This window comes from Mus caroli, chromosome 3 (genome assembly GCF_900094665.2).
Source record: "Mus caroli chromosome 3, CAROLI_EIJ_v1.1, whole genome shotgun sequence".
NCBI lineage: Eukaryota > Metazoa > Chordata > Mammalia > Rodentia > Muridae > Mus > Mus caroli.
In genome coordinates, this window is record NC_034572.1 from 102,423,189 (window position 1) to 102,444,560 (window position 21,372).

The 21,372-nt window shown below is 45.6% G+C and overlaps 1 protein-coding gene across 2 annotated transcripts; it reads right to left on the reverse strand.

Annotated features, from left to right (window-relative positions):
- Positions 1–678: 678 nt before the first annotated feature.
- Positions 679–16,159, reverse strand: Sypl2 (synaptophysin like 2). Of its 2 annotated transcripts, none has more exons than XM_029474786.1 (6): positions 15,788–16,159; positions 15,545–15,619; positions 8,039–8,163; positions 6,698–6,899; positions 5,687–5,878; positions 679–1,046 (listed from the first exon to the last, which is right to left on the reverse strand). In XM_029474786.1, exons 1-6 carry the CDS (start codon positions 15,839–15,841, stop codon positions 987–989), a joined length of 708 nt encoding a protein of 235 aa, XP_029330646.1. In that variant the 5' UTR covers positions 15,842–16,159; the 3' UTR covers positions 679–986. The 2 variants fall into 2 exon arrangements, with proteins under 2 accessions (XP_029330646.1, XP_021014425.1); XM_021158766.2 differs by lacking the exon at positions 679–1,046 and adding an exon at positions 1,819–3,345.
- Positions 16,160–21,372: the final 5,213 nt, after the last annotated feature.

Here is a 21,372-nt window from a genome sequence, read left to right on the forward strand (position 1 = left end):
TGGCTTATTTTTCAAGTGAATCTTTTCACCGCTGGAAAAGCCGCTATTGAAGCCTTGGCATAGGGAGGTTTCTCATATCTATCTTTATTTTGTTTCTCTCTCTCTCTCTCTCTCTCTCTCTCTCTCTCTCTCTCTCTCTCTCTCTCTTTCTTTCTTTCTGCTAAGGCCCAGAAAGTACCTTAATCACCCACCTTCTCAGCTGATAATATTTCTTCCCACCCTCACAGAAGAGACAAAAATCTACCTTCATCTCCGTCCCCATTCTCATTGGAAATTAAATATTAATCCTCTTTTTCTTTGACTACCTCACCCATCACGCCATATTGCATCCCTTTGCCTAAAATGAAGCCAAGTTTGGGAGCAAATAAGTCAAGGCCTGTGACTTTCTGCCTCCCATATAAGAGCAGTTTAACTACATAAAGAATAACATCTGAGGGCAGAAGTTCTAAACCTAAGACCCATCCAGAGGTAGTCCCTAAGAGGCCGAGAAACCTGATGAGATTAAATGTAAAACTGTGCCCAAGTACATTTTTCTAGAGAATGTAAATGTGACATGTGACTGTCTGAGGAGATGGATAGGTGCGAGTTTGTGCAGCGTGAACCCTAGAGTGAGGAGAGGGAAGCATATGGCCCTCGATTCGTCCTTTGGGTCACAGATGGTAGGAGAGCAAACGGAGGCAGCATTGTGGAAACCACTGTCTTTTGCCTTTTGAGTTTGGTCCAAGTTTGCTAATGAGTCTTGGTTTCTTTGGACTAATTGGGTGCCGCCCAAAGAGTCGATGTCACTAGACTGGGGCTTGCCAGGAGCAGTTGCCTAGCCAGCAGACTCTATTGCCTGGGGTTCAGAGGTGCAAGGAAAAGTGTCTTGGTACAAATGCTGAAATTTGTCCAAGAACATAGAGCGAGGGAAAAGGAGAGGGGGGGAAAATCCCCAGAAGTCCTCTGGTCTTGGCTTCTTCTTGGCAAATGTTCGCAGCACTGTTTATTCAAATGCGTAGTAAGAAGCACCACAGAACAACATGCAACATTCTCCCCACATCCTCGATCTGCAATCCCAGAAACAGGAGACCCATGGTCAGGATGTTGAAGGGGACTCGTGTCTAAGAAAGGTCCTGGATAGGCGTCTCCACATGGTAAAGTCTACCAGGGCAAAGGGCAAGTTCCCTGCTTGTTGGCCTCCTGCAATAGCTAGGGAAACCAGACACCTCTCCTACTTCAGGCCTGACTAGGCAAAGTGGCGGTGCCAGCCCTGGTCGGAGAGGACATGAATCTCATGAGGACAGAGCTGCCCTTGGCACTTACTGCTGCCCAGCCCCCTGGAGGTAATGAGGTGAACTGGTCTTTCCTCTTCTGGCGGCCATGGAAAGACCATAGCCTAAATCAAGACTCTCTTGGCCATACCCAGACTCTGGCCGAGGAAGAGCCTTTTCAACCCTAGAGCGAGCTCTGGAGTAAGAATGCTCAGTGGGAGTGGAGAACTCCTTTTCTAAAGTAGTTGATGGGCCAGTTGCTAACTTAGGCCCCAAATGAGAACACTTTATCCGTCACAGTTCAAATAAATTATAAATATAGACGCAGAATCCAAACACAGTTTGAGTCGAAGCTGCTCCCAGATCCCCACAGGGACTTGCTTGAAGAAAAATGGTGGTCACTCTTTTGTTCTTTGTACCTCTGGAGCTGGAGGCAAAACTGTCTCCCTTGTCCTTAAGTAACCATGGGGATAACTTAGCATAGAGAGTTTCAGATTTAGGATCATTCTCACCCTCATCCAATTTTCCCCTCCTTAAATCTTTTCCCTAAAATCTTAAGCAGAAAACAAAAATTCCAGATTATTTTACTGAAGGGCTCGGGAGCATGTGGAAGTGTGTAAATACCCCACTTCCTTTGACGAGTGGGGGAATTGTAACCCAAAGAAGAAATGAACAGCCCAAAGTTAAGGATTCTAAGCCCTGGGCCCTCAAGAAATACATCTTGATGTGGGTAGTGTTGAGGAAGGCAAGGGGGTTGGAGAGGGTCGACCATGTCTTGAGGACAGGTTGGCATAAGGCACATTCATCTTTGGGGTGCTAAGTGGGACAATTGCCACTAAATTGGGAAATGGCTGGTTTCTTCCTTCTTTATCATCTTTCCCTAAGCAACCCTACTGCCAGGGTAGATCACGGGGTTTTGATCTGGGTAAAAGGCAGATGGCATTTGCCCAGTTGGTACCCTCTGGCCTTGGGCCCAAAGAGGGATGACAGGAGGAATCAGGGAGAGGAGACACACCAAAGACAAATATGGAACTGGGTCCCGAAATGAAGAAGCACCAATAGCATCGGGCTGCCCAGGACTGGGGAAGGATGGGGCCTGGCTACTGCATGGAGGTGAGAGACAAGCACAGATAACCCTCTTTGTAAAGATGGGGACAGAAAGGTTTGAAAGAACTAGAAAAGGTGCTGGCTTGAGAAAATGAACAGACAGTAAGGGACAGGTGGGCCCATGTATCCATGTCCCGGGACTCCTGGGCATCTCATGTCACGATGGTCCTTCAGGCCCTCCCAAAGCCCACAAAACCAAGGCCGAGAAGGAGAAGGGAGTAAGGGGTTTCATGAGTAAGTGGCATAGAGGGTGCTACCGAAAGTGTTCCAGCTGAGGGAAAGGAAGGACTGAGGGAACAGAAAACTTAATCTGCCAGCAACTTTCCTCATTTTCTTCCTTGGTGCTGCAATGCACTTGCAACTCTCTCTGCTCCCATTGGGTCCGGGCCTCATGTGGATCCTTAGAGGGACCTCTGATAGGATAATGGGTCTCCCTGCTTCACACATGGTGGGAGCACACTGGGCTCTGGGAGGGCTAGAGATAGGATACAGATTAGATGCCAGCTATTGAGGGATGCCACAAAATCACTGGTGGGCCCTCCACACAGAACTCAGGGCAAGGTTGCCAGTCAACTTCCCCAAGTAAGATGCTTCAGTCCAGGCAGCAGACAAGAAGTGCTGAGATCCTGCCATTTGCTGCCCCAGCAGGATGAGGGATAGGAAGCCAGTGGAGGTTACCAACAGCTGATGCCCACCCATCCATTCTCTCAAATCTTAAAGTCCAGAACGATGGGGAAGGGAGGAGGAGGAGGAAGAGGAGGAGGAGGAGGAGGAGGTCCTGTAGAAGCTGGAGGAGATGACAAGGTGCCGTCCAGTTGGGGAGTAGGCAGATGAAGGCTGCTTACTGCTTCTCCACTGCCCCCTGTTCCGCTGCACTCTCCTGGCTGGGGCCCTGGCCCTGGTCCTGGCCTTGGCCGTGCCACGGGGTCTCTTTGAACACAAACCAACAGTTTCCAGCCCACAGGAAGAAGTTGATAAAGCCAAAGAGCTACAAAAGAAATCAGGAGAGTCTGTGAGAATAGTCAGGAAAGTGCTACGTGAGAAATGGGAGGAGGAGAAGCACAGAGAACTTGGTAGAGAGACAGGGCTCAAAGCCACTGTCTACTAACAGATTTTCTAGTGAAAGTGTCTAAACTCTGTCCAGAGGACTCATTCACAGTGTAGCTGGGTCACTACTCTAATCTGGCCCCGGGAATGCTAAGTAAATCAAGGAACGCGTGCTTGCCTTCCTGAGGTAAGTGTGGCTGGAGCTGTCCAAGGTACTCCCCCAGGGCTAAAGACTAAGCAAAGGCTTTATTCAAATATCTATTGTTTTTGTTATTATTCTTTTGTTTTCTCTGTGCACCTAGCCTGTTCCAGGACCCTTAACCCTTCTGCCTCTGTCAGATAGGCTGTTGGTATTACAGATGTGTGCCACACCAACTTTATTAAAATATTTTGAAAAACTGACAATATAGAAAGAAGGGTGTTGTGGCACATGCCTTTAATAATAATAATAACAATCCATAATAATAATAATGGGGTCAATGAACTAGGTATGGTGGCTTACACCTGTGTATTGTAGCACGTAGGCGATTAAGGAAGGAGGACTGAACTGAAGACTAGTCTGGGTTCTCACAACACAATTTGAACAGAAAAGCTGAGTGTAGTGGCACAAATCAGTAATCCCAGTACACAGAAGGCTGAGGCAAAATAACCGTGAATTTGGGGCTGGAGAGATGGCTCAGCAGTTAAGGGCATTGACTGCTCTTCCAGAGGTCCTGAGTTCAATTCCCAGCAACCACATGGTGGCTCACAGCCATCTGTAATAGGATTTGAAGACAGCTACAGTGTATGGTGTACTCATATAAATAAAATACATAAATTTTAAAAAAGAATCGTGAATTCAAAGGCAGCTTGGATTCTATAGTGAGTTCAAAGACAACTTGGGTAATATACAAAGAACCTGTCTCTCAAAAATCAAGTAAAAACAATAGACAAGGAAAGATAGATAAATAGATATAAACCAAGTGTGTTGAACGGTTGTACTTTAGAAAGTGACTATGTGGGCCTTTCCTGTAAATGTTTTTCAACTTTTCTGGATATATATGAAAATTTTCATAATTAAAAATTGGAGGAGCTGGAGAGATGGCTCAGAAGTTAAGAGCACTGACTGCTCTTCCAGAGGTCCTGAGTTCAGTTCCCAGGAACCACATAGTGAACCACCTGTAACGGGATCTGATGAACTCTTCTGGTGTGTCTGAAGACAGCTAACATATACACAAGTATATGCATATGTGTGTATATATATATATATATATATATATATATATATATGAAAGAAAAAAGCCCCTCTGCAGGGTTCCAGAAGGCTCACTGGTGCACTAGCCATCAGGCATTTCAATTGTGGGCCATTGGGAGGCCTGCGACATTTTCTGAGTTGTTCCGGGACGGCTGAGATGACGGGACGTTTGAGAAGTTTAATGCTATGTTAATTTACAAGCTTATATAGATATAGTGAAGAGTAAAAAAATAAAATAATGACTGCCCTGAGAACATGGGCTCCGGCCGCCAGCCAGATGGCCTAATTCCCCAGAACTTTTGGGAAAAACAACCACAAAATGTTTCAATGTCCCAGGTGCCTTGAAGTAAATATCCGCTCCTAGACTTCCCCTATTTCCTCTCCGATCCTCCCCCTAGGTTCTGGTTTTTGCCTTTATAAGCCTGCTGGAAAATAGGGTTGGGGTCAGACTACTCTACCCCTGCCTGGTGTATGGGTCTCGACCTCAGCATGCTGGTTTGTGTGCCATTAAAACCTCGTGTGTTTGCAGCAAGCTTGACTGTTGTGGCTTTCTGGGCTCGAGATCCCTGAGACTTGAGTGAGGGTCTCCCTTCGGGGGTCCTACAGTAGCTCAACGCTACAACTGGATGACTAAAGCTTGGATTGCCTGCCAGCTGAGCCCATCACTGCCTGCCAAACCATTCCAGTAGAGAAAGCTAAACGACAAGGGGTAGTGTCTCTCTCATACTAATCCACTCACAGCTCTGAGCCCAGCTACAGCCATGAACCCCTTCTACGCATGCTCCCACGTAACACGTGGTTGAACAGACAGGAAAGGGTAACCACCAGGGCCCCTAAATGTAGAAAGAAAAGATGGTGAAGGAGTGACTCAGATTCGTTTCATCCAAAATATCTTCTCGGGTCACCATGAGATGCAGGGGTTACTAGTCTAGGTTCAGAGCATCTTGTCTCTGGGCACACTTTCCCTGTTCCTCTCAGAACCAGTTAGCTAGCTGGACAGCTGGGCTAGTGAACCATTCCCAGACCCCTCCATAGTCACAAATCTCACCACAGAGAGGTTTGCCAGCCCCATAGAGGGCGTGGCCCCGGCGCTGCACACTGCCTCCTCTCCATGGCACACAGACATGGCTGCAGTCAGGCTGGATGGCCGGGTGGCCCCTTTGACGTCAGTCAAGCCCTTGCCCCAGGCAGCGGCAGCAACCAGCCAAAAGAAGGTGAAAGAGACAGTCACACAGAAATCCTAGGAGGAGCAGAAGGAGGAAGACATTCAGAGGGGCCCAGTGATCATCGATTACCTTTCCTTCTTCCAATTCACACAAGAATCCCGAGGTCCTGAGTAAGCTGTCTCTTCTCATCCTACCGTTACCTAACTCCCATCCTACCTGAGGACTCTGTTCAGTGCCACCAAAGGAATGCTGCCACCCAGACTACCGTATTCCTTCCTAAAGAATTAAGGTCAGGCAATGAGTTGCCTGCCACATTATCAATCTGCTGGGAACCTTCCTTCCTTGCAACCCAAGTTACCTCAACTCCTCACTCTCTCCTCCCAACTCCCTTTTAATCACCATCGTTCAAACTGTAAGGAATGAAAAAGACACATTCAGGAGAGAATTGAGGTTTCTAAAGTACACTTCCCACCTTGAATGCCTAGAATACAGAAGAAGTAAATGAAATGATACTAATAATAGATAGCGCTCAGAGAATAACTGCATGTTAGGTACTGTACATGCATACTCATTCTATCCTCCCAAAACACGAACACAAGTATTTATTACTTCACCTTTATTTTATAGCCAAGAAAATTAAGGCAGAGAGGCCGAGCAACTTGTCTAATGTCACACAGTTACTGAGAGCAAGTGCTGTGATTTAAACCTGTTAGGTCAGCTCTAGAGCCTGCTTTATAAAGACACTATTTTTCTTCCTCTGACTGCAAACAAACCACTGAGAGGTCGTTCTATTCCACACATAGGTATCAAGGACTCAGGGAAGCTATTACTTTTGATCGCCCCACCATCTCTGACATTTATTGTCCCCATCCCTCTGGGCCATGCTCACTCACCACCAATGGAAAGCGTTTGTTCTCCGTGTAGAGTTTGTGGAAGCGCAGGTAGATGACCAGGGCAGCCATTGTATAGAAGAAGGAAAAGATGCCAAGGGTCACAAAGAACTCGGCGGGGGCAGAGAAGTCTCCCATGAGGTTCATGGTTTTGGAGGTGGAGTCCTGATCACAGAGGGGCATTTCATACTGGACCTGGTACAACCTACAGATGGCAAGGGAAGCCATGCTGAGATAGGGCTAGCCTCTCCTACTCTGCCCAATAGGGGCTCCTGTCTGGGGCTCACCCTGGGAAAGGAGTCCTGTAGATAGGAACTCCTGAGGGAATCTTGCAGTTAAGAGAGGTGATACTTCAAGATTCTGCTCATTTGTTTCTGGCAGTACTGAGGATTGAACTTGGGATCTCACACATGTTGGGTAAGTGCTTTAACCACTAGGCCACAGTCCTCTTCCAAGATTGCATCCAAACCCCATGTTCCCCTCAGTAGCCACTCCAGATCTTTAAGTCGTAACATATATGCAGTCCAACTATTTCTGGTAGCTAAGCCATTAGACAAATCAGATTCAGTCTGCCCTTGGGAACACACAGACCCATATTAAGCAGTGGCCAAATTTAAGTTACCCATTCACAGACTTGATTTAGGCCTCCCTGATGTGGGCACATTGGACAAAATAAAGTGAAAAAAATACAGCTTGTTGTGAACAAGGGATACTTAATCTAAGTTGGACAGTGAAGTGGTTTCAGACACTCTGAAAAGATGTGTTCTGCCTCCATCCTTTTCTGAAGAGTCATTTCTCCCAACCAGAGTTTCAGACGTTGAGAGATTAGTATTCTCTTCTACTTCCTGGTCAGGGCAGACCTCCCTCTTCTACATCCTTACGTTTGGGTGTCATCATGTGAGCGTCCCATGTCTCTTGTTTAGTAACTAAACTCTAATAAGCTTCCTTCCTTCAAGGCACAGAGGAATATGCAGAGGGTCAGATATGCACAGAGGAATGTGCAGAGCTGCCCAACTGGCCCAGACCCCTTCCACCCTTCCTCCCAATGACTGGCTTCCCTCCGTCTAAGCTGTGGTGAGCTGCCATTGCTTGAGTTTGGACTGGACCACCATAACAATGATATAACCATGTTTCACTCTGGTCAGAGTGTCTGAAAAATGGCTAATGGACAGAATGACCCAGGTCTTGTTTTATTTTAATCTAGAACAGCACACAATAAATGGTCTTTAGATTGTGTGTCCTCTGAGTAGAAATAAATGAGAGGTTGGTAGGAGCAGAGGCGTGAGAAAGCCCTGCTAATGTAATAAAAGAAAGGGCACTGGGTCAGAACCAATCCCGACTCACCTGAAGGGATAGCCGAACAAAACAATGATGGAGCTCACGTCCTTGGCTTCGTTGTTGCAGAGAACCAAGGCTCCCGTCTCCCCGCTGTAAGAGCCGCAGGACCCGAAGGCGAAAATAGCAAAGAGCTGAGAGAAAGTGAAGCCCCTTTGAGAATCTGAAGGTCTCTCAAAGAACCACCCTTTGACTCCAGGGAATGCAGGTGCACAGTGGACACAGAGTAACAATTCCTTTCATTGAGTTCTTCCTGGTAGGGACCCTCGCTGCCATTCTTCTTTCAACTGCAGAGATTGTGTTCTCTGAACAAAGTATTGGACCAAGTAGCCAAGTGAAGGAGGTAGACTCTGAGTGCTTCCTCAGAGGGAAAAAAGGGTTTCCAGATCTCTCTATTGAGCACACATGGCCTCTTAAGATAATGGCTAATATAAAACCTCTATAATTCTGGCTATGGAAATGTCTGTTTCAAAGCTATACTTACTTTTTTTTTCTCCAAATGAGAGTTCAGAAATAGACATTTTTTTTTTTTCAAGACAGAATTTCTCTGGGTAGCCTAGGCTAGCCTTGAACTCAGAGATTTGCCTGCCTCTGCCTCCCGAGTGCTAGGATTAAACGCATGTGCCACCACACCTGGCCAATAGATTCCCTTTTATCAAGCCAGATCAGGTGTACAAGGGACATTGTTCATTTAATTTCATTTTCTTTTTTTTTTATTTTTTTTTTNTTATTATTGGTTTTTCCAGACAGGGTTTCTCTGTGTAGCCCTGGCTGTCCTGGAACTCACTCTGTAGACCAGGCTGGCCTCGAACTCAGAAATCCACCTGCCTCTGCCTCCCGAGTGCTGGGATTAAAGGCGTGCGCCACCAACGCCCAGCTAATTTCATTTTCATTCCTCCTTGAGCAGTCATAGATTCTTGCCCTTACCTTATTGCTAACTTGCAATAGTTTCCTGCCTCACCGGAGCCATGGAGCCAGGATACTGAGCCATCTCATGGTACTGCCAGCTTGACTTTTCTTCCCTTTAGAAACAGTGCTGGCTGGGTAGATGTTGACAGACCTGGCTCAAGCTCAGAGAAAAGTACCCTCCACTTGCCTTATCAGCTCTACTCTCTCCTACTGCTGCCTGCTCCTCTTTGTAATCTGCTGCTGCTGTCCTTTCCCAGTGGTAGGGAGCAGGGGTGTGTCAGAACACTTGAATTATTTTTCCTTTCCATCTTGCATCATAGCTGACTACACCTCTGTTTTGAGTGATCTGAAAAGTCCCCATCTTATGCCTCTCACGTTTCTTTCCTGGGGAACACACATTAATTAAAACCGAAAGTAAGAAGCTGCATTCTCCTGCTCTACCATGTTGTCCATCCAGCCTGCTTTCTTTCCTTTCTTCTTCTTCTTTTTTTTTTTTAAGTATTATTTATTTTATATATATGAGTACACTGTGGCTGTCTTCAGACACACCAGAAGAGGGCATGGGATCTTATTACAGATGGTTGTGAGCCACCATGTGGTTGCTGGGAATTGAACTCAGAACCTTTAGAAAAGCAGTCAGTGCTTTGAACTGCTGAGCCACCTCTCCAGCCCCATAGCCCGTTTTCTATGCACTTACCTTTGTCATGACACAAGTATTCTTATTAAACACTCTGTTAATTGTTTGTTTCTATCAGTTAATCTGTGGCTCAATCAGTGTTTTGGACATTAAGCAAGAAGACAGTAATCTCTACTCCAGACTTGCATCCAGGCAGGAATAGCATTGTACATTATTTTTCTACTGCTGATTGGAGTGAAGAGAGATCTAGATTAGGAATCAAGAAACCCTGGTCCCAGTCTTGGCCCTGTAACTTATTCGCTAGGTGACTTGGCTCTCTGAGTCCTAGTTTCCTCATTTGTAAAATGAAGGACTTGAGGGTAATTTAAAGGCTGTGTCCAGCTTTGGAATTCTTCCACCCTCTGAAGTTAATGGTATCAGCAGAGCATGCTCTTGGCTGGGTTTAGCAACAGCTGTGTTCTGCCCCTGGGTGGTATCTAGTGCTACCGCCCTGCCTTGCATGGCCTGGCCTGGCAGAACTCCGTGCTGGAGCCATTGACTGCTCTCTAAAGGTCATATGTGCCCCTATTTTCAGTAGACTTGTTCCAAATGAGTGATAATTATCTATGGAGGTAAAGATACCCAGGAAAGAAAACAGTGTGATCTACCTGCAATGGCTACATAGCCTCCACATCCAAACTAAGCTCTGAAAGCTGCAGTAGAGGACTGTTGGCCCACCTTCCTGACAGTGTCAGAGGGACGTCACTAGAAGCCTCTGGATCATCACCCTTAACATACCTAAAGTTGGCCTCTCACACAGAGCAGTGACCCTCTACTAGCTGTTCCTCTGAGGGACTGTCTCTTCTTCTTTTACTCTGCGGGTCTCCAATTCCCCCAGAAGACTTTATTCCTCTTTGCTTGAGGGTGTCCCATTGAGGAAGGGCAGCACAGTTGGATTGGCGTGTTTTTATTCACTGGCTGTTGGTCGGTGAGTATAAAAGTGCATGGAAAGAGTCCTAACTCGGGGCAATATGGAACCTCTTCTACCCTGGGCACTGTTGAACATCTACCCCCCCCCAAAAAAAAAAGACACTTCTCGAGTATGTGCCTGTAGCAGGCACTTTAACAGTGAGAGACAGTGTGGGTGGGTGTGGGTATGTGTGTGTGTGAGAGAGAGAGAGAGAGAAACACACACACGGGAGGCGGGGGAGGGGTGCGGGGNGGGGGAGGGGCACTGTCCTCGTGGCGTTTATGCCTTAGAGTTATACTGTCCATCATGTTGCGGCCAAACAACCATGGCTATTTGGGTTACTTCAAATAAAATAAAACAAAAGCTGCTCAGCCATACCAGCCACAAAGCAAGCGCTCGATAGCCACGCATGGCCAAGCACTTCTCTACTGGCCAGCATGGATTGCAGAACCTTTCCACTGTCTATTAAAATTCTAAGTCTCATTCCAGTTCTGGAAACAGAAGAAGCCCTCTTTCCTCCGATAAAGTAACATTCTCAAAGTCACATTTAGCTAATGGGAGAGCTGGCCTTCAAGTTCACATCTTCTGAGTCACTGTTCTGAGCTCCATTCATTCATTCATTCATTCATTCATTTGAAATTAAGCATCTACCTTGTGCCCTGATGCTATTGATATGGAGGTGAGTAAGACTGCACTATGGTCCCTAAGGCTGAAGAGAAGGTCTTTCCTGTGCATGTTACAAGGAGAGAGGCAGGTGTTCTGCCCCAAGCTGCAAGAGCAGGATACCTGTCCAGACCATTCACAGCTTCCAACTTCTCTGTACTAGATTTGCTTCCGGCCATGACCATGAAGGGAATTAAATAATCCGCAGGAACAAGAAGAGAAGAACTTGAAACCCTTGTCTAACATCCAGGCTATGAGATAGCACATTGGCCATAAAGAATAAATATGGAGTCCCTGAGAGCAAGAGTATTTCCGGAGCTCAGATGCTGGAAATGGTGATGGCCATACTTTGCCCACCTCTGCCTCTTCTTCCTCCTGCCTTTGCATCTCTTTGAAGAGACAGAATAACCTGCCCAGGTTCCACTTAAGGTTGGTGCTCCACTTTGATGCCAGCTGGCTTACTGTATTCACTTGTGTCAACCCTAAGGGCACTAACCATCAGGGATTTCAAGGCCTCACTGTCTATTGGTTCTATGGACTCTGACAGTATCCATTCAAAATCTCCAGCAGGAAAAAAAAAATGCAGCAAGCAAATAAAAACAAATCCCACCAATGAGATAGCTCTCTTGTATCACAGACCTCTGAATGCCCCTCCCCACAAAGATCATCAGCAACCACTGGGAGGGTGTGCTTGGCTAAAGTTAATGGGATCTATTATTTGTAAGAAACTGGAATCCCATATGACTGAGTCACCTGGATTCCTTTGCACTGTCCACTGGAACTGAAGAGTTGGCTGTGACATTTGAGCAATCTCACTGGAAGGCAAGTCACGCAGGACAGTCTCCATAAGGAAGAAAGTTAGGGAAGGTTTGGGAATAAGACAGAACGGATGGAGCCCAGGTTTATGAAAGTTCTCACTGTGATCTTCAGGAATGCTCTATGCTTTGTGGACATTATTACCCATAATCCTCTCAGTAAGCCCAGAGGACATGGCTTAGCCTCAAATGAGGAAAATGAAGCCCGAAAAGATTTCACCCCTTATCTGAGCTTTGAGGGATAAAAAGCAGAGATTGAATTTAAGTAAAAGTCCATCTAATCTTCATCTAATCTTTGACTTCCTTTTCTTTTAAAGCTGGTTTTTGGGACCAATAAGATGGCTCAGTGAGCAAAGACACATGTAGCTCTGGTGAGGAGTTCCATCTCCAAAATCTAATTAAGAGTAAAAAAACAAAAAACAAAACAAAACAAAATAAAACAAAAAAAAAACATCAAACTCCTTTGACCCTCCACTTGTGCACATACCTCATTCTCTCTCTCTCTCTCTCTCTCTCTCTCTCTCCCTCCCTCCCTCTCTCTCCTTCCCTCCCTCTCTCTCCTTCCTTCCCTCCCTCTCTCTCCTTCCTTCCCTCCCTCTCTCTCTCTCCCACTCTCCCTCCCCTCTCTCCCTCCCTCCCTCCCTCTCTCTCCCTCCTCTCTCTCATGCACACACACATACACACACACACACACACACACACACACACTAATGATAATATAAAAGCTTTAAAAACCCTACTTCAATAATGTGTCTATATAATAGGAGTTATGTGGCTGCACTCAGGAGGCGGAGGCAAGCAGGTCTCTAGGAGCTGGAGACCAGCCTAATCCTGTGAGTTCCAGACAACCAGGGCTATACAGAAAGACCCTGTCTCAAAAAAACCCTAAAATAGATGGTTAGATAGATAGATAGATAGATAGATAGATAGATAGGCAGACAGACAGACAGACAGCTAGATAGAGCATGCTATCTGGCTAGTTTGATATAGACATGATAAAATTCTTGAATTGAAACAGAAGTAAGATTCATTTCTGAATCTTAGTTTGGTTGATTTGGCAAACCAGGCTGAGATCCGCCTGCCTTTGCCTCCCGACGGTTGAGATTAAAGGTGTGTGCCACTATAGCCAGCCTCTTTTCTAATTCTTTTTTTTTTTTTTTTGGTTTTTCGAGACAGGGTTTCTCTGTGTAGCCCTGGCTGTCCTGGCACTCACTTTGTAGACCAGGCTGGCCTCGAACTCAGAAATCCGCCTGCCTCTGCCTCCCGAGTGCTGGGATTAAAGGCGTGCACCACCACGCCCGGCTTCTTTTCTAATTCTTAAAGACACTCTAAGTCCTGACTACATCACTTTCTTCTCACAAGGATTCCAGTAAAACCCTTGCCATTGGGTGATAATAAAAGTTTTCAATTGCCATTATAGTAACTACAAGATCTGTGCTTTCTGTTTCTCCTCTGGTGAGGACTATTTCTCACACCGGATACTGTGCACTTTTCTGTTCATCTGCAAAGATTTGAGCAAGCCAAACCCACACCCTGAGTCTAGGCTACCTGAGAGAGCACCAAAAGCAAGCCATGGCTTCTTAAAATGTTACTATGTGAAGCAGTGCTTCTCAACCGGCCTACGGCTGTGACCCTGTGATACGGTTCCTCATGTTGTGGTGACCCAACCATAGCATTATTTTTGATGCTACTACATGACTAATTCTATTACAGGCTCATTTAACTCCAAAAGGGTCTCAGCCCACAGGCGGAGAGCACTGCTATGAATGAAGTTTATCCTCCAAAGACCTGATTTAGTGGTACGAGGGCAAAATAGATCGATCCTGTTTTGTACAATTCCTTCCCAATAAAGTTGGAGATCATAAAAGTCAGAACGGTCTTAATTCTTAGGGAATCAATGATGACTTTGGAAGAAGACTGGACCATTGAGCCAGGGAGTCACTGTGTTCAGGGGTGTTGTAGGAAGTAGAGTGAGGAGAGTGGCAGGATTACAGAAGGAAGCTTTCTAGAATCTTCCCAGGGGGGATAAGTCCATGGTCTTTCCTACTGTTTCCCACCCCCTGACAACCTGTCACTTTCCATTAGATCTACTTGTCTGGTTTAGATAGTACATACGTCTTGTTCCTCAGGATCTCTCAGTGCCTCCCTGCTTCTGAATCCCAGGTCCTTTGAAACCTTACCTTTCCTACTCGGTCCCCTCTGGTACTCAAGTCAGAACAGGGAAGGTCAGGAGGTGAAAGAGTTCAGGCAACATTGGCCCCACTCTTGAGGCAGCAGAGAAAGCGGAAAGTCTCAGAGTTTATTTACTCTGAGGACTCCCAGGCTGGCCTGCAGCCCATTAGGATCTCAGATACCCAGAGACAATCCCAAAAGCCCTCCAGATTTGATGATTTCCATCCAAACCACAATTACTTAGGATTTGGTGACATCGTGCTAAGTCCTATCTCCTGTGAATTCAAAGGTCTTTAGAACTTGGTTCTCTTGGGTATGAAGGGTAAATTGGTCCCTAGCTGAATCCAGTGCTTGAGGGCACAGTAATAACTTCATATAGAATCTGGCATATGGCTTGTCTAACAAAACCTTTTCTGCAAGAATGCACAAAATGTTCTCCAAATCTTTATGATTTGAAACGCTGGCTGCATCTCAAGGACCAGTGAAACAAGCCAGTATTCCCACTAGACCAGAGAAGGGGAAACTGAGGCCATGGGCCGGTGAATGTTTCAAGGTCATAGGGTAAATCTAATATTGAGCTATACTCTAGAATGGTGACAGGTTTGATCCATGTTTGACTAATGTTGGAAACTAGTGTCCAGAGAAGTGACTTGTCCAAGGTCACAGAGCTGAGACAGATAGCTCTAGGCCTGCAGCCTACCATCCCTCCTTCCCGGCTCAATGTTCTGTTATGCTAGCTGTCGCATTTTCTTCTGTCTTAATTGTTTTTTTTTTTTTTTTTTATTTAATCATTGGATTGGGAAACTGTTCATTCATCCATCCATTTCTTTACTCGGTTACAGTTTCCCAAATTGCTCCAGTGACTTCAGCTGGGAGTCTGTCCCCTGAGTCCACCCCAGGGATCATCCAGGTCCTAGAAGGTTCCAGGCAGGATGGTTTCTGTAACCCATTTCCTTCCCTGGTGCCTTCAGTAGTAGCTTTGTTCTCACTGCAAAGTGGACCTTACTCTCCTTGTCCTCCTCTCCCCTCCCGCCACTGAAGAGTGGAGTGGTATGTGCAGGATCAGAGTTCTGGAAAGGTTACACCCGGGTCTTCTCGTCCGAGTGAAATGTGAGCGCCCTGGGCAAAGGCGCCTTGCACATAGAAGGTCCGAATCCGGGACTCCGCAGGCCTGGCTCCTCTCCCTCCTTCCAACGAGCGCTGGAGCAGCAACCCGGATTCTCCCCTCCCCCGCCCACCTGTCGCCACCCCCCACCCTTCCGCGGTGGCTGGGCCCGCTGCATCTCCCCAGCCTCCTCTGGGGCCACATTGCTTCGGGTCCGCGTCACAATCCAGGCTCCCGAAATAGCCCGGGGTTAGGGCCGACTCACCCACTGGAGAACTTTGATGAAGCCCAGCGGCTCCTCCAGGCGCTGCCAGCGCAGCCCCAGGAGCAGGCGGTCCACCTGCAGAGACAAAACCAGCAGACGGTTAAGGCGGGCCGGCCCGGAGGGAAAGCGTGGGTCCCCGTCTACTCACATTGTGGGGGCGGGAGAGACGGAATCGGACACATTCGGGACATCTAGGTGGACAGGGACTAATGAGAATCCACAGGCCTGGCACTCGGGGCTTACCTGCTGCCGCGGAGACTTGTCCGAGGTGCGACCGGGGCTCTCCGTCGAGGACATGCTGGCGCGTCGGGGCGCAGTGCAAGGGTTCGACTCCCTGGCCGGGAGGCTGCGGGGCGCGCGGGGGCGCTGGGGGCGGCGGGCTCGAGGCCGTGGGCAGGCCGGGCTCCAGGCTGGCGGGCTGGGTCGTGGGGGCGCTGCTGCTCGCGCTCTCGGAGGCTCTGTCCGCCGCGCTGCCCCGCCGGCTGCAGAAAACCCCCGAGTCCGATTCAAACTTCTGTCAAACTCGCTGGCGGACTTGGCAGCCGAGTCACGTGGCGTGCGATCGCGAACCCTGCTCCCGCCCCTTGCTCTCCCCTTTTTCCGCGCGTAGGGCGCCTTAAAGGGACCTGTGGAGCCTGCTAGCCGTCGGGCTGCCAGAAGGTTCCGGGGTTTTTGCCAGAAGCTTCCAGGATGGGTCCCCACTAGAACAGCCCAGCTGCTTCAACGCCACGACCAAGGTCAGGAACCTACACGGGATGCGTGGGCTCTAGTGCAGCTTTCCCGATTTTCCTGGGTTCTGTGGAAGGGTTTTCTTCTATACATACCGTAGTGACTCGAGCACACACAAGATTTACCTAAGGCATCCTTAGTGCTCCTGCTGCTGTAATAACGGTGCTCCACCAGCCAGAACAGACAAAGAACTGAACTTTTACTTCGCATCAGACAGGGTTTTACTTTTTAACAACAAACAGCGTTTGGATGTTAATGAGTTTTAAAGTTATCAACCTTTAAAAAGTAAGAATTCGATCTCCTTTTAACCGCCAACACTATTTAAATGAGAATGAAGTCTCCGAGGAACCGTGGGAGTGGAGATTAGCGTTTGTATTGAAAACTAGGCAGAGTTGCGTTTTGATTGACTTTGAATGGGCCTCGTTTTCGAAAAGTATTCTGCAGTAGCCGGAAGTGAGCAGTTGTTAGTATTACACATTAGGTTTACAAGGAGTGGAAATCTACGTAATTAAAGATGACTTCATTTACCCAAAGAAGCTGAATGAGCCAATGGGCGGGCCCAGGAGGGAACCAGCCTTCCTTCTTTGCTCTTAACTCTGGTCCATCAAAGTCATTTCTTTGATGATCTGCCACTATGCTTCCAGCATTTCAAAACCAATGCTTTTTGATTAAACGTTCCGCTGTTATTTATACAATCCAGCTATTGGATAAATGTCTTCCCAAACCTGGCCATGAGTGTGTGGGGAGGCAACCAGCTAAGGCTGGAATTGAAGGAAACTTCTGCCATGGAGTTACATGCAAATTTGGGCTGAATAAGGAATTGCTGAGTCCACAGATATGCCTGTAATAAATCATGGGGACAGGAGAAATGGTTCAGCAGTTAGGAACATTGCTTTCTCAGAAAACCAGGGTTTGGTTCCTGGAACTCAGATGGCAACTCACACACATCTGCAATTCCAGTTCTAGGCTATTCATGGCCCCATTTGGCCCCTGGTCCCCAGACTTACACATCAGATGCACACACACACGCCGCAGGCAAACACTCACATACATAAAGTAAAGATCAATAATACATCTTTTAAAAGTTATTCTGCTGTCTTAGATTCCTGTTCTACAGTCATTTCTGTACTGAGGTGTATACACCCAAGCCACACAGATATGAAATAATATATATTGTTGCTAGTCGGTGGTGGGACACACCTTTAATTCCAGCACTTGGGAGGCAGAGATAGGCTGATCTCTGAGTTTGAGCCAGCCTGGTGAGTTCCAGATCAGGACAGACAGACACAGAGAAATCCTATCTTGAAAAACCAAATAATATTAATAATAATAATAAGAAGAAGAACAATAAATAATACATATTACCAGCATCTACTGACCAGCCTTGTTTGCCTCAAGTTCATTGCTCATCTGTCTTCTGTACCAACCCCCCCCCATTATACTGTACCTAGGAGAAGTACATAGACATTACACCATAATTTTTTCAAATTGTTTTAAACTTTATTCTATTAATATGATGGTTTTTTGACTTGCTTTTATTTTGTGACAATCATCTGTCCTGATACATATAGCTTTAGTTTTTTGGGAGGAGGTTGTTTTTTGTTTTTTCATTTTAGCTGTAGAGAATTCACCACAAACGAGCAGAGTATTTTCCTACTTGCTTATTCATGAGTGTTTGTTTCCAAAGTCCACTCTTCAAACACACTCCTTTTACAGATGTACCCATCTTCTTGTATATGTTTTTTACACAGCAGTGAGTATTCAACAGTGTGTGTGTGTGTGTGTGTGTGTGTATGTTCAAACACATACCCTAGTTGTATAACCAGGGCTGACAAGATGGTTCAAGGGAGTAAAAACATTTGCCAGTCAAGCATGATGATCTGAGTTCGATTCCTGGAGTCCACAGCTGAAGGAAACAATAGACTCTCACAACAGGCACATAGACAATTTTTAAAGTAACCTGAAACAAAGATTTTGCAAAAACTTGTATTTTTCTATCCCATGAGGCAGATTTAAATTTTATGGAGCATAAAGTCATTGAAAGACTCTATTTTTTTCTAAATTATATTATTGTAATGTTATTTTTAAAAAGTTTTTAATGTTCATTCATGTTTGGGTGTGTTTGTGACATATCTGTATGGCAGTCAGAGGACCACTTGCAGGGAATTAGTTCTCCCTTCTACCATGTAGGTCCTAGGAATAAAACTTGGTCATCGGGCTTGGTGGCAAGTGCCTTTCCTTGCTGAACCATCTGTCTGGCCCACAAAATTCAAGTACAAAGCCTGGGCTTCATTACTTTCAAGATAATGACTTAACTGTCCTTTGATGATGGCTCATTCATAGTGAATATCTAGCAGCAATTTGATAAACATTGCAATCTACTAAAAAGTAATCTAGCAGGCTAGAGAGATGGCTCAGCAGTTAAGAGCACTGGTGGCTCTTCCAGAGGTCCTGAGTTCAAGTACCAGCAACCACATGGTGGCTCACAACCATCTGTAAAGGGGTCTGATGCCCTTTTCTGACACTGGTGTTACATGCAGACAGAGCACTCATATACATAAGATAAATAGATCCTAAAAAAAGAAAGAAAGAAAAGCAAGCTGTAGCTAAGAAAGATGGCCCCACCCAAGCAGTGGTAATTCAACAATGAAAGTTATATAGTAGAAAAGGTGGGTGCTTATTCTGAAGATAATGCAGGGTTCACTGTAAATAATAAAGACGAGATGAAAGGTTCTGCCATCACTGGTCCAGTTGCAAAGAATGTGCAGGAGTGTGCAGAACTGTGGCCCAGGATTGCATCCAATGCAGGCAGCATTGCAGAATTCTCCAGTGAATTTGTTAAATATATTCATTAAAAAGTCTTCACTGGGGGGAGGGAGGCAGGGAGGGTATAGGGGACTTTTGGGATAGCATTTGAAATGTAAATGAAGATATCCAATAAAAAAAAAAGATTAAAAAAAGTCTTCACTCCAAAAAAAATCAAATTTGCTTTTCCTAGAATTTGAAATTATGTAGATTAATCTTATTGAAATGAACTGTTGAAATAGATTTCAAATAGAAGTACATAGTATGACCATTTTGTGCCTGGCCTCTTTCATTCGGCATAGTGCTTCTGTTATTCCTTCACATTGTCAATGTGCCAGGTTTTTGTTACTGAACAGTATTCCATTCTACTTAATATGCTGCATCATGATGTGTTTATCCATTCACCTGAAGAGAGTGCGTTTGGTTGCTGCCATTTCCCTTGTTCTTTTTTGTAGAACCTCTGCAGACATCCATGTGTTTTTGTATGCCTGCAAATCCCTATGTCTAAGACAAATAGGCAGAAATGGGATTTCTAGGTCATATGTAGATGTAAGTTTAACTTTATGTTAGACAACTAAACCCTTTCCACAATGGCTCCACTAATTCCCACTGTTAGCAATGTATGCTTCAGAACTCAGTAGGATTCCTTACTTGAGTTTTTTTTTTTTTAAATATTTATTTATTTTATGTATGTGAGTATATTGTCTCTGTCTTCAGACACCAGAAGAGGGCAGTGGATCCCATTACAGATGGTTATGAGCCACCATGTGGTTGCTGGGAATTGAACTCAGATCCTCTGGAAGAGCAGTCAGTGCTCTCAGCTGCTGAGCCATCTCTCCAGCCCCTTACTTGAGATTTTAACCATTCTAAAATGCATGTGGCTGTCTAGTTGTGACTTCCATTTACATTTCTCTAGTAGTTTGCTTGGTGAGACAGAGTCTATCTTTACTGCCCAGGCTGGTCTCAAACCTCTGGGCCGAAGTGATCGTTCTACCTCAGCCTCCCCAGTAGCTCACAGTACAGGTACATGCCACCAAGTTGTTATCTTTTCATTAAACCTACGAAATTACCCCATAACAGATATTCCAGCAGAAGTTCATGCCTGCCTGTTAGGAGTAGAGGCACATGCAATTAGAAAAAGAGATGAATCCCGTGTCAAATTTCTGCCTGTTAGTCTCTCTCTCTCTCTCTCTCTCTCTCTCTCTCTCTCTCTCTCTTTAAATTTAGGTAACCAGGAAACATAAAGGCCTCTTGGGTTGATCAGAGTGATAAATGCCTGTAATTTTAGTACTTGAGAGTTTAAAGCAAGAAAATCATGAATTTGAGGTCAGCTTGGACTACATGCCTAACAAGCTAACAGGTCTCACAATAAAAAAAAAGAAGGCTTATTTTGGACAAAATATCTTTTATCATCAGGAATCCTACTTGTGTAAGATTTGCACTTATGAATAATTTGTAAAACAAAACAAAATTACAACAAAAAAATCTAATACATTTTAAAAGTCCTGAACCATTCTTTATACATACTTCAGAAAAAAAAAATAGTTTAAGAACCATATCTATACAAGAATGAAAACCAGTACTTAATGTAGTAAACACCTTTTAAGAGTTTTATTTATTATTTGTGCCTGAAGTGGGGAGCCGAGTGTATGGGGGCCACTTTTCAGGCTTGAACAACAAATGCCTTTACCAGCTGAGCTCTCTCCCTGGGCCCCCACTGTAATGAAAATCATGACCATAGTTGTAGGAAGCCATGATTTAAGTATTTCCATTGTAGTCTGAGCTGAGAAAGAGAAAACTTTTTATTTATTTATTTTGTTTTTTTTGAGACAAGGTTTCTCTGTGTAGCCCTGGCTGTCCTGGAACTCACTTTGAAGACCAGGCTGGCCTCAAACTCAGAAATCTGCCTGCCTCTGCCTCCCAGGTGCTGGGATTAAAGGCGTGCACCACCACCACCTGTCTACATTCTTATGTAGACAAAGGCATGAAGTATGAGGTAAGGTATACTGAGGATGGGGGAACACCTACCTTTGCCTTGGAAATGAGATGTATGGAAAGTCAAGTGCTAAGTGATAAGGTTTGAATGGTACTTGAGGGTGCAAGAGGATTTTTATTCGAGAGCGTTCTTGGGCCCATGGTCATACACCACGCAGGGGTAGAGGACCATGGCGCCCCGAGTAGCTGAGTAAGGGGGTATTTAAAGGAAGAAACCACAACTCAAGGAGGTGGGGAGGGCGTTGTTGGAAAATACCAAAAATACCAGTTAAGAGTCACAAGGAAGTATAAAGTCACAA

Coding starts and splice junctions, on each gene's coding strand:
- Sypl2 (XM_021158766.2), bottom strand. CDS start 15,841: ATGTCCTCGACGGAGAGCCCCGGTCGCACCTCGGACAAGTCTCCGCGG. Junction 15,620..15,787: donor ACAAGTCTCCGCGGCAGCAG/GTAAGCCCCGAG, acceptor TTGTCTCTGCAG/GTGGACCGCCTGCTCCTGGG. Junction 5,879..6,697: donor ACAAACGCTTTCCATTGGTG/GTGAGTGAGCAT, acceptor TGCTCCTCCTAG/GATTTCTGTGTGACTGTCTC.